The following is a 13,693-nucleotide window of genomic DNA, read 5'->3' on the forward strand; positions in this document are numbered from 1 at the left end:
AGCTCAATAATTACTAGCTATATCTTACAGCTTCGTCCACGTGAATGAGTACATAAACTATCCTATGTACTAAGTTAGGATATAATTTACACAAGTATCAAATTTTATTTTAATCTATTTAGTAGTTTTTTGTGAAAGAGCAATAAACATGTGTCCGTCCATTCTTACATACTTCCGCCTTTATAATATTAATAAGGAATACGATGTAAGTTAAGCCATTGTCTGCAATTAAAAATAATCTAAACCACTCCCACTATTGAAGGTTATTCCCCAAAAAATGCCAATGTTATTGTAATTTATTTATTTACACTTTATTTATTAAATAAAGATGTACAACAGGTAAGGTATTTATATTGACTTTACTAAAGTATACGTTAACATTACATAACAAATTCTTATTTCAACGATACATTCTTATTATCAATCGATTTAAAATGTTATTATTTACGAGTAATTAAAAATAAAGTTTATGATAAACAAAAACTTTGTTATGGATTAAATAAAGATTCTTCATTTTTTACACTATAAAATATTCCGCTTAAATTTCCTTAAGATAAAAATTTTGAATGCATTGTGTTAGCAGAGAACAGAGAAAAAAAAAACAAGGTATCACAGAATTGTTATAACCTAAATAATAATATTAAATTATTTCATTAAAATACGTCTTTATAAGACGAATTCGTGAAATCAAAGAGATTCTCAATTAGGGTTATTTATCATTATGTGATAACTTCGTCAAAAGCAACCTAAAAATTCCATAATAAATATAAAGGCGATTTTAACCGTGATAAAATGTAACAAACACGGGACAAACTATTGATTTCAGAATTGGCTAAAATATAACGCGACATACAAAAGGCGATACCATAGAAGTGAGAACTTCCTATTTTTAGTCGCTTAAATTGGATGAGACATACATAAGGTTGATGTCATATTAACTTAATTTTACCCCTCCCGCATCTGGTATTTCGTCAGCGTAAAGTAAAAAAATATATACTCATAGTTATCTTCTTATGGGTGAGCGGGTTTCATCTAAAGTCACGCCGTCATTTTCCATCAGGTGAGATAATACTAAGCGCAAACCCTTAATCTAATAAAAAATAGACTGTTATTACCCACACAGTCAGTCGTAGGGGAAGCGGCCCCTTAAGCAGTACTGGTGTAGACTTTCCAAGTGTAGACCGCACCCCGACCGGCCGGCGCCTGTCGGCCGCGTACTTTAATCCGACTGGCAACAATGTGACGTCGTCGACTCACCTTGACTCAGTTTCGTTGGCCCGCTTGCATTACACTGTTTGCCAGGCGTGTACTTGTGATTAGTCTAGAGAAAAGTCTATCTTGCATATAAGGAGTACATAGTGCTCCGCAAAAAACAGCGTCTTCAGCCGCTACAAAACATCAATGAACAACGAAAAATTGTGTAAACAATAGTACATTCTGTTCTGTATAAAGCGATGACTATAAAGTATACTTAGACACATAAATTAAATAAGCAACAGTATGTTTCTCAAAGACATTGTATTAAAAGTATTTAAATTCAGAACGCGGAATCGTGTACAATACCTAAGTTAACTGGGCAACCAAACATTTTTGTTAAAAAAAAGACGGTATACATCATCAATACCTCTTCTCCTCATCATTTCCTCTTGTCGGTGTAACTAATTCATCAATACCTAATGAATGCAAAAAATGGCAAAAAAAAAAAAAAAATTAAAATAAAGTCGAAATGAAAAACTGCATATTTTAGAAATAAAACTTATTTATGAAACTATAAATAGTTTTATAAATAATACTACATTACATTACATAACAGTACAAAGATCTATAAAAGCGTCATCGTCAAACGGGGACGTTGCTGACACACGCGTAAGTATCAAGTTTATTGCCTACAATCGAACAATGTTTATGGTTGTTGTTATTAATATAGTGCATGCGCATGAACTATATATCTTTGTCAATATAACAATAATTTATAAATATATAACAAAGTACTGTACAATACGATACGTTGAATTGCATATATTAGTTTTTAGAAAATTTAAAACTTAATTTGCAATAATTACTCGTATAATAAATAAGCACTCACTGATTCAATATCACCTTCACAAATTAATAATAATTTAATTTAAGTTCCACTGATAAACATAGGCCTTTCACAAAGATTTCCACAATGTCAATAGGTTTAAATCAAATTATTCCATTTTGATAATTTTAAATTCCGGCTTCTTTATCAATAATATTTTCAAGGTGTACTCGAATATGTACGACAGTTAAACAACCTAAGTGCTGAAAAATATTTTTGACTGCAGTATAGAAAATAGACAGCAATTAATATGAAATTAAAGCGTGTCAATTATAACACTGCTTTAATTAAAAAAAAATAGATTTTTATTTAATATCGTTGCAATAAACCCTTTTAAAAAGTACCATCGGTAATGCTGTTTTGGAAATATATTTAAAATGGTAATTTCTGATTTCGCTGGATTTTTTTGCATGATACACAATACACAGTATCTTTTCTAATTCTATTTAATACATACTACAATCAGTAAGAACTCCTGTGTTGGTTTCACTTTAATTTGGTCATGATTGAACAAGCAGTTTTTTTTTTTTAGGAGCAATATATTACCTGAATATATACCAACGTTTCATGTCCATTAAAGAAACTTTTATGTTAGAACATCGAATTGAAGTTTAGCCGAAATCAATTAGGCGCTATTGAGTCTAATTTAGGACCAAAAATTACATGCAGCTGTGACATAGCATCTGACAGTCAGAAATACTTTTGTTCGATACAAAATTCGGATTGTGATATATATGTCACCTGTTAACGTTCCAAACGGTTGAATGAACACATTTAAAGCATTCGATTGTAGAAGTGAAAAAAAAAAAATGAGAAACCAACCGTTTTGAAAGGCGATATTGCAATTAATCGCAAGCAGATAACTCGAACAGCTGATGCTCCGCCATTCGTGTCGTATCCACACGATACTCATGGGGTGAAAGCGTGATGCGAGATAACAGACTGAATACTTTGTGTTTTGCGTTGTTTTCATTTTAACCGACATCAAAGAGGAGAGATAAGGACTGTACTTTTTTCGTGTAACACCAATATACTGGGATACCGTGTGTGTGTGATTTGTAGGATCAATTTTGCTCTGAAACAGAAGAGTATTCCGCGGCATGATATAAGTGGAATAAAGAAACGAAGTTCACGACTGATGAAATTATGTTTATCAATGTCAAGTGAGTAACTATTGTTTTAGATACGTGATTTTGATATACAAATCAATGACATTATGTAACATCGTGTCTGAATAATTGTCAATTAGAATAATTCATTACCGTCCTATTAAAATGAGAAAAATCCAATGACATTGAAATCATATTATCGTATGAAAAGAGGTTATCTTTTTATACGAAACCAATAATTAAATTAATAAAGTATAGGAGCTAGAGATGGGCAATCCACCTGGGTGGGTTTAAAGTCTGGTGGGTAAAAACCGGGTGTTTTGGGTTTATTGGGTTTAAACCCCATAAACACCCAAATTTTTGGGTGTTTATGATTTTGTACTTGATCATCGTCATCTCAGCCGCAAGACGTCCACTATACTGGACATAGACAATATTATTATGCAGCCTACAGAATAAAAAACTTTTAATTTGATTTTGAGTTTATTAAGAAAGAGATGAAAGTAAAATGTAAAACTACAGTCAATCACTGTCAGATTCAGAGTTATTACAAGCGATGAATTGTATAGGTTCGATAGGCTCTATTTCGTCTAAACTGTTATGTTCATTTACTTGCTCAATGAAAGCTTCTAAGGTATTTTCTTCATTAAACTGAATGTCCTCGCATTCAGCTTTATGTTTAAGATTCCAGTTATAACAAATGAATGAAATTTTTTTCAGTTCTTTCAGTTGTAAGTCGATTTCTTTTGTTATTATGTATGTAGCCTTGGATACTAAAGGAACGCTCAGTGGCTGCCGAAGTACAGGGAGCTGATAGAATACGAATCGCTACTTTGCTTAACTCAGTGGAACCACAAATACCTTTCCACCATATTAGGGGCTCAATGCTATCTAATGAGCTCCATACAAATCCTCTGGCCCAAAAGTTTTCTTTAGCTTTATAACACGCCAAATCTGCCATTACATTTGACAAACTTAAGTGTTGGCTTAAATTGTAGATAAACTCCATACCCTTAAGTTCTTCCTCTTGAGTAAGTTCGACTCCTAGAGTCCTGGGGTCTAGAATATATGCTGCAAAATGTATTGGCCTCATTGCCATATTGCATCTTGAAGATACTGATGTTAGAATCTGCTGTTTGCTTTCTTCGCTCAATGTCGAAATCTCATTTAATGTAAAACGTATCTTAGCTTGTACATCTCTAAATGTAATGTATGTGCGATGCAAACGATTCTGGTCGCTCTCTAAGTAAAATATGCTTTCAGTGACTGGTTCCAAAATACTTATACATTCCCCTGTCTTCGTCCAGAAATCATCACTTAGAATTAAATCTTTAATATCTCTTGAAATTACCACATCTTCTCTAACTGTTAATATTTGCAAAGCTATCTTATTTGCTTTCAAACTTTTTAACGAAGTAACATGACTTCCCCATCTTGTAGCACAAAGCAATTTTAGTGTTTGTGTAGAATCTTCACCCTGCCTTGATTTTATCAACAAGGAACTTAATCGTTGACTCCTTTTAACAGTTTTTATTATATTTATGGCTTGCATAATAAACACAGTTACTTCTTGTATCTTTACAATATCTTGGCACAACAAGTTAAGGATATGTGCACAGCAACCGAGAGGAACAACATGTGGATATTTGAGTTTTGTTAATTCGAATGCCTTTTGTATATTTCTAGCGTTATCGCCAATAATTTTTTTTTTTTTTTTTTTACAACACGGGGCAAACGAGCATGCGGCTCACCTGATGGTAAGTGACTACCGCCGCCCATGATCACCCACAACACCAGCGGCATTGCAGGTGTGCTGCCGGCCTTTTAAAAAGGAATATACTCTTTTCTTGAAGGTTATGTTGTCGTATCGGTTCGGAAATACTGCTGCTGGAAGTTGATTCCAAAGAATGGTTGTGCGTGGAAGAAAGTGCCTTGAAAAACGCACGGTGGAAGACCGCCACTCGTCCAGATGATTGGGATGAAACTTTAGTTTGTGGCGGGTTGTACGGTGGTGAAAATCAGCAGCAGGTATCAATCCGAACAATTCCTCAGAACACTCCCCATGATAAATTCGGTAGAAGATGCACAGAGATGCAACATCTCTGCGCAGTTTCAGTGGGTCGAGTCGGACAGTAAGGCGTTGACTATCGATAATTCGAGCCGCCCGACTTTGAATGCGGTCTAACGGAAGGAGTTGGTACTGTGGCGCTCCTGCCCACAGGTGAGAACAGTATTCCATATGCGGCCTGACTTGGGCTTTATATAATTTCAGGCGGTGTTCTGGCATGAAATATCGTCTCACCCTATTGAGTACTCCTAACTTTTTGGAAGCTATCTTAGCCTTCTCCTCCAGATGACCGCAAAACTGGACGTCGCAAGATATATCAACGCCCAGAATTCCTAGACTCGACTTTATCAAGGGAAGTGCCCTGAAAGTGAGGAGATACGACAAACGGCGTCTTTTTTGCGGTAAACGCGCAGACTTGTGTCTTTTTGGGGTTAAATTGGACAAGATTTTGTTCACCCCAGATCGAAACTTGATGGAGTGAAGTTTCGATTTCAGACACAAGTCTATTCCGGCACTCATCGGTATGTGCCCGCGAGATCTTTGCATGACCGGTATATAATGTATCTCCTGTACTGTCGTCTGCATAGCAATGAATATTACTTATCTGTAACATATCATTGATATGCAGAATAATAAGTACAAGAAACTTATTTGCTCCATACACTTTCATTACTTTTTCAACTTCTTGGCTAAGGTATTCACTAGTGTGAGGATTACTTTCTGTATTCAAACTTTTAACGTATGCAGGTTGAGGTTTTGATATAAGAAAGTTTATTATTCCTTCATTTCTTAAATTAGACCAGCCATCGCACTGAAGGTGTAAGTAACTACAAGCATTTAGTTCCTCATTTAACTCAAAACGCATTTCTCTATATATTTTATCTAAGTATTTTGTCGCTAAAGCTTTACGTGAAGGTATTTTAAATTTTGGTTGCAATTTTTCGAAAAATTGTATCCATAAAGGATGTTGCACCATCGATAATGGCGTCCCTGTTACAAATATAGCTCTCGCTAATTCTGTTTTTATATGATCATCGGTGTCTTGAAACTCAGCATTTATTGTAGTGTTAGCAGACGACGAGGGGCTTATAAAAGAATCATTTGTCTCTATCTCTGACAGTCCAGACATTTTGGTTTTGGACGAGCTATCTTTTATAAGTTTCATAGAGTCTTTTAATGTTTCTGGAGATTTTGGACAAGTGATAAGATGTTGAAGCATTTTGGCAGCATTACTGAATTTGTAGACCTTATTACAAAGCTTGCAAGAAACAGACTTGTTTGGTAAAGTACGGTAGTGCTCCCATATGCGTAAATCTTTAGGTCTCCCCATTGAACCTAAAAAAATGAACGATGATTAGTTGGTCTGACGAAAATTCAACAATAGAGTGCCTATTTTTTTACAATGATTATTTCTTGTTATTTACAATAAATTTATTAAAAAAATAATAAAATAAATACAAAAAACCTTTGTAAAATTACATCTCCTCGGAGGATTAAACGCAGACGCTAGTTTATTATCGTATTGTTCTGTATTTTTCTCAGCAACTTCTTTAATTCGATTAGGTACTTACGCATATTATGTTAAAAATAAATATCTAGTACACATCTTAGGCTATCCACCATTATTATCCAATGACGACTCTCAGCTAACTATGCACTATCATCCAAAATAAACGTGTATGGAAAATTTTATCCCAGTCGGTTGAGGATTGAGGATAATTGCATCAACATACGAACATACCTACATACTTTTATTTACATAACGCAAGCTAAATAAAAGCTTGTAATAATACATCTAATTTTAAGTTAAAATTGTTAAGTGATCATGATATAATTGTATCATTCAAAAATCCACTTACCTTTAATTATTTCTTGTTAAGTATAAATATTATTTCAAATCTGCTCCCTTAATATGCACTTTTTTACTGCTTTTCCTACCTAACACGTTACCAGGAAGTCACGTTACCAGAGTCAGAGTAATAGTGAACACGTTTGACAGTGATTGTCGTCGCCTCATATTCAGCGTCGACGAATAGGGGAATCCCCAGTCATAATGTATTGCATGCGTGGCGGTCTTACTTCAAATCCATAAACAAAGAGATAATTACAGAACTCGATACTAGATGGCGCTGTTTTTGTTTGAAGAAAGTTTGCGGGCTAAAATACATAGAATTTCATCAATGACTTCCACAAAGAACAACATTTCTGTTTTTTCTAAGTCCGTATCTCTTCCGTATATTTCATAAGATATAAGCTTGGGCTACATTGTTATGCAACGTGATTTTGTCGCTGTCTTGCTAGCAGGGTTGACAGATATACGATTTAAATCGTACTCATACTATTATTTGTCTATTTTTTAATGTACGATCGTAAAGATTATGATCGTAATTCGCACAAAAACATACGACTTTTTGGTTACCTGGCAACATTTTTATTATGAAACGAACATGCTCACATCATCAGTCACATGCAACAATTTATTGGGGATTTCCCCTTCACATCTGGCAGTCCTGCTTGCTAGAATATAGGTAAGTCAGCCACAGTTACTGACGATCGATATTTAAAGGGTATTGTTTTTGTGCTAAATATTTCATAAAAACGTTATTTAATACTTTGTGGATTATTAATTTAGTTGATAATCACTGGAAGTAAAATGGATGCTAATTTGAGAGATCAAGATCTTCGTATAAAACAGTTAATAAAAGAAAATCTACGTAAGTACTCTTTTTATACCTAGGTAGGTAAGGTATAATAAACACAAAAGGTACTTAGATCGCGTGTGTTCGAAGCATTTATTCTAATAAATTTAATTTAAAATTGTAGAAAGAAAAAAATGTCTGCCAAGCCGTAGCCGAAGCCGATCTCCAAATATATTTGGCGATAGTGAGACCCAGTGTCCAGATGATTTACCCAGCGTCGTCGCAACAAAGAAAAAAACGAGGATAAAGTAAAAGAAAATTTACTGAAAGAAGAAACAAACTGTTCTAAATGCTTAATTTATGGAGAAGAGGATAAAAGAAATGAGTATTTCGGACTGTTAGTGGCTCAAGAATTTAAATATATACGGCCATGTGTGCGAACGAGGTGTTATGAAGAAATTTTAAAGTATCTACGGGAAGCAAAAGGCCAACATGTTGATCAACTGCAACATGAAAACACTGAAAATTAATTACTTTCATTTTATTATATATAGATTTTTAAAATTTCCTGAAATATTATTAGTTAACGTTTTATTTAATATTGTAGAATTGATCAATACAATTTATAAAAATAATTTATTGGTATTACTTACATATTTTCAAAAAAATACGTAAAAACCTATTTTTTTGGGTGATTATGGGAGTTTATGGGTGTTTATTGGGTTTTTACCAAAGCACCGGGTTTAAACCCGGTGCTTTGCCCATCTGTAATAGGAGCTATTGCAAAATAATAATTAAAACATGTGATTACTATTAATTTTATTGTGATTTAAAGATTAATGTTATTGTAAGAAAATTTCGGTTATGACACAATATTGTAATATAATGCAAACATTATATTACAATACATACATACATATCTGTCACGATTGTCGGTCGAGGGCTGGGCAGTAGCATTCCTCTTAAAACATCATCAAATAACTGCAGTTACCAATATGCCTGCTAAGCGTGGCAACTACTAGCATACTCGCATGGAAGCAACATGGGAGTGAACCATATTGATTACATAAAGAAGCCAGGATTGCGGACGTAACAGCGTAACATAGTCACAAAAAAGTTCAGTTTAACTAAGATCCTATATTTTGAAAATTGATCAAAAATTAAAATACCTAGAATAGGTAATCCAAAATATTGCAATCAGACCCAAAGTTAAATTGAAAAAGAACATAAGTAAAATTAAAACGATTTGATTTCATAAATACTTCAATGGATACCACCAACAAATGCATTCCCAAGGAGGGTTGACGTCAGACTTTAATAGAGTGAAAATATAATGGTAACTCCACTTGCGCTGTCGGTATAAACTGGAGATATAGAGAGAAATGATAGGTGAGGATGAATAGTTCACGTTAAACAGGCGGTCGGTCGTAAAACCTAAAGTCAAATCCTTATTTAATACAAGTATGAATAAAATCATATTACACTGATCCCAAAATAATTAGAATAAGGGCAGACAGATGATGAAATATTGGAAAAACTTCGCAGTGTATTAGCATGATGTTAATATTTGTAATGCTTACGTAATATAACTAACACTAGGTAATTAACTGTACCGTCGTCTGTTTAAACTAGTGCACGTTGCTCCATAGTGCACTATACAACAGTCTGCTTTCGAATCCACTAATCATCACTGATATGCGATTTATCTAATCAGATTTACAAGGTAGACAGACAAGAATACGCGTTGCAATGCGAACGTTGATGGATGGAGGTTTGTGGAAACAAAGAATGACAAAATAGCAGGCAGAGATCGACGCGTCAAAACTTCAATTTATAAAGGAACTAAAAATATCGCAATTATTTATTGAAAAAAGTAAATAAAGGAACTCTTGCGTTAAACCCTTTCGGATATACCATCCATAGTACTATTTTTTTATCAATTCTATAAATTTTTCAAATAATGACACGCAAAGTGCATGCAGTTGCGGCATTTAATTATGTCAATATATCATAAATATGATAGATAGAAAACGAATCTACATACACAAGGAAGTCCGAAAGTCATGCAGTAATAAAAGTTGGGAAGTAACCGATCATCTTGATATGTAATAAAGAAGACCGGAAGCCATGTTTTAAAGAATGTGTTAAATAAAAATGAGAATGGTCATAGAAATAAAGGACGATCAAAGGTGGGCGGACTTTGTGAAATATAATAAATACATAAAATATTGAACAAAAGTACAACATACCGGCGAATTTGTAATTACCGTGTTTGAAGTAGATTGTTAACATTATTCAGCGTAATTTGATAATTTGTTTACAAGGTGTAATACTCTTGAACAAGTAATCGAAGGTGCAGCAGCAGCAATTTTACTAACATAAAGAAAACAACAAGTATTGAATTACAAAATTTGTATCAATGTAATGAAATATAAATGTTGGATTAATAAACTATTTATATTTCATGCAAGTACGGTATGATCGACAATAACACATCTATGAATTTATAAACTTTCACTTTTGTCAACGATTCTCGTTTCATTATTGCGAATCTATTGTCCGTCAGCGGAATGTCGAATGTTGCAATTGGGTCATTTGAAACCAATAACTTGCCCGGCCGGAACCGCACTGTGGTTTAGTAAATAGCGACTGGAACTTATCATAAGGGAATCAGCATTGATCGTATGACAATTCGTCAATAATTTACATTTAAAGCACTTAAAAAAAATACAAGTTTTTAACGAAGATTTAGACCGGCTAATAACGAGACTGACCTCGATGGGGTTTCAAATTAGAATTGATCTGGCATCAAAGAAACTTCGGTCCTTCATATTCAGATCAAACCTATGATAACATCACATAAATTGACATAAGTTGCACAGCTATCACAATTCCGGTTTAATTGCTGCGTCCAATTATAAACGTAAAAAAAAAATTAATACAATTTTTTTTAATAGAAAATAGTTTAGATTTTGGACATTGCTGATCTTAAATAGAACTTTTGAAAACGTACCATCATTTATAATGATATAATGATACATCCTCCAGTAGTGAGGACATAAACAGATATTGAATGAAAATATGCTTCAGAGAAGAACAAAGCAATAAATAAGTTTGGGGCGGAAGCGTGCCTTTTTATAATTTATATGAAACATCTGTCGGTCTACTCTATCCGTCGACACGTTGAAACTACTGATCTCATAAACATGAAATAAACGGGATTTACAGCTCTTAAAAGGAAAATATTACTTCATTGTAATATTAAATGAAATGAAAAATTCGTCAAGAGGTATTTCTATTTCACAATTGGTAATGACTGTCCCACGGAAATGTTCTTATAAAAACTTCTAAATCCTAATATTACTTATAGTGTTAGCATTTAAAAAGTTATTATAATCCTACTTTTTAACAAAAATTAATAAACCTTTTTCTCAAACGAGCATGTTTTGTAGTACCTACCAGAAAAGGACCGAAATCTTGAAACGGATTTCTTACGCAAAGTTTCATCTAAATGGGTTGTACCTATAAATCTGCAAGTCATAAGCTTTTTGTTCGTGCACGTATCGACACCCACACTTAGCATGGTGGCATCCCTGGCAGGGCGCCATGTAAACACACCACCAAATAGGGCAACGACCACGGACAGAACACAAATAGAACATTAGACAATATTCTATTAATATGGCACTTAAAAATAAACCGGTCGAGGGGAGACTCCACGTGTCACTCGGAGATTAATTGCCATGCTTTAGAACGAGCGGGGAATGTTTAAATATAAAAATATATTATTTTGGTGGGACATTCGTGAGGATCAGACACCTTATTAAACTGACGATTTAAGAAGAAAGCCAATAGGTAATTAACGCGAAAAGTAGAGGATCGCGCAATCACGAATGGTGGAAGGCATCGAGGAAGGCATATATAAAGCAGCTGATATAATATCGACTAAGATGATGATTACTATATAAATAAAGCTTAAACAGCACAGTGCAATGACTCGAATTCTACGAAAATTTAAAAACAGGAACTGACCAATTATGTACAGCTAATGCACTTGTATCTGGTTATATTGCAACGGGCAGATGTTATTGTTGAAGGCAGCTGTTTAAAAATATATTTTAAGTATACTTATACATGAATGTATAGTTCCATCTTTTAACTTACAAAGTACATAGAATTGATATCAGGCAGAAAACCGTCAGTTCGAATTAAAATGGTGACAAGTACATTTTTTCGGTAAATTAAAGAACACGATGGTCTTATTTGGGATGATGTAAGGATTGTAACGATATCCTATACATGCAAATGTGTTCGAACATTCAGAAGTTATGGTAGAATAAATAAATTCACATATATATAGGAAGCCTAAAAACATTATTACTCCGTTTTTAGGAAGTTGTGTAAAAATTACAGTCTTCACAAGTACTACAAAAGTTATCATGACCTCGTCATACATACATTCTCGTCCTTCTATTATTTAGGATTGGTTCAGTATGTTCCTCTCTTGCATACTCAAAGCACCGTTTATAACACCTACACAAATATCTAGGTAAATTGGAAATGCCCCAGACGCTGTGCTATCGCCGCGTGTTTCAGGCGGCACTTGCCTCGTGTAATGAAAGTGTGACGCAGTATCGCAACGCACTAGAGAACATTTGCACGTGACTTAAAGGTCGGGATAACCTAGGAAAGTAAACATTATGGCGTCGTTTGAAAAACAATACAGACGTCATCTTGGCTACTCCTTTGAGCTACGGTTCCTTTGTGACATAGATTTTATTTTTAAACAGCTTGATACACTGTTATTTTTTTGTGTTAAAAATAAATACCTTTGTCTGTCTTCACACAGATATGGTCTGTACGGTGACTAAGCAAGAATGCAATGTATCATCCATATATTTAAATTTATTTTGCGACGCGCTTTGAGGTAAACAGTGTAACCATTTCATTTATAGGATGACATATACTCGTATCCACAACTAAAGTAAATATACCACCGTAAGAAAAGAAAAAAATCAAAACGAGATCCATGTATATGTGCGTCTTGTTTTTATATTTGCATCTTTGTTTAGAAATCGTATAAGTAAATACCCATTTTCAGAAGATTTCTTTGATGACTTTTGATATGATTCCGATGATATTGTAAACTTTTTTTTTAATGATTTGATACGTTATATATGACCATAATACATTTTTTCTAAAAGGTTTCATGCAGTATCATGACACTGTAACATACAAAGCGAACGAGAAAGCGTTTTTGGACAAACTGCTACGGAACTCTAAAAATAACGACGCAAAAGTTTTTTGCATATGTATACGTAATAAAATTTAATAGTATATAAATAATACACCAACAGAAATCATATGGGGGCGCAGAATTAACACGGTCACTGTTCCATTGAGTAACACATTCGTTCATAGAACAGTTTTTTATTTACGATGCAATAAATTCGCTCCCACGCGGCCGATCCGCCTCCTAGCAACAGTTCGCCCACGTCTATCGGAAAAGGTCGCAACAGGCAAAACAGCGTTATACCTACGTACCGCCCTCGAGCCTTTATTGTAAAGTTATTAGGTGGTTATTACACTAACATATATATATATATATATATATATACAGGATCATGGACAATTCTATCAAGTTATCGAGATGGTGATGCAGTTCAATGTCAATAATGTTTTTTTTTTGGTACAAAAGGAAACATATTCCTGTTCTAATGGTTTAATGGAATAAGGAAGTCAAATCGCTGCCATTTCTATACTGCACTATTTACTACATACATTTGGTCCTACA

The 13,693-nt window shown here is 33.9% G+C and overlaps 2 protein-coding genes across 8 annotated transcripts in view; both read right to left on the bottom strand.

Moving 5' to 3' along the window:
- The window catches only part of LOC128200558 (uncharacterized), a 48,582-nt gene extending 37,695 nt beyond the window's left edge, over positions 1-10,887 (bottom strand). The window contains exons 1-2 of one of the 2 annotated variants that reach the window (XM_052894374.1): positions 7,120-10,887; positions 1,258-6,595 (exon numbers count right to left, since the gene is read on the bottom strand). In XM_052894374.1, coding sequence (XP_052750334.1) covers positions 5,577-6,590 — 1,014 coding nt within the window. In that variant the 5' untranslated portion in view covers positions 6,591-6,595; positions 7,120-10,887 and the 3' untranslated portion in view covers positions 1,258-5,576. Of the gene's footprint in view, positions 1-1,257 lie in introns of both variants that reach the window. The other variant, XM_052894373.1, reaches the window with a different exon arrangement.
- LOC113513069 (serine/threonine-protein kinase minibrain) overlaps positions 1-13,693 on the bottom strand; it is a 166,558-nt gene that overhangs the window by 124,862 nt on the left and 28,003 nt on the right. The gene's annotated exons all lie outside the window — the stretch shown is intronic.

The sequence above is a fragment of the Galleria mellonella genome, unplaced genomic scaffold, assembly GCF_026898425.1.
Source record: "Galleria mellonella isolate WM207_F2 unplaced genomic scaffold, CSIRO_AGI_GalMel_v1 utg21, whole genome shotgun sequence".
In the NCBI taxonomy this organism is placed as follows: Eukaryota; Metazoa; Arthropoda; class Insecta; order Lepidoptera; family Pyralidae; genus Galleria; species Galleria mellonella.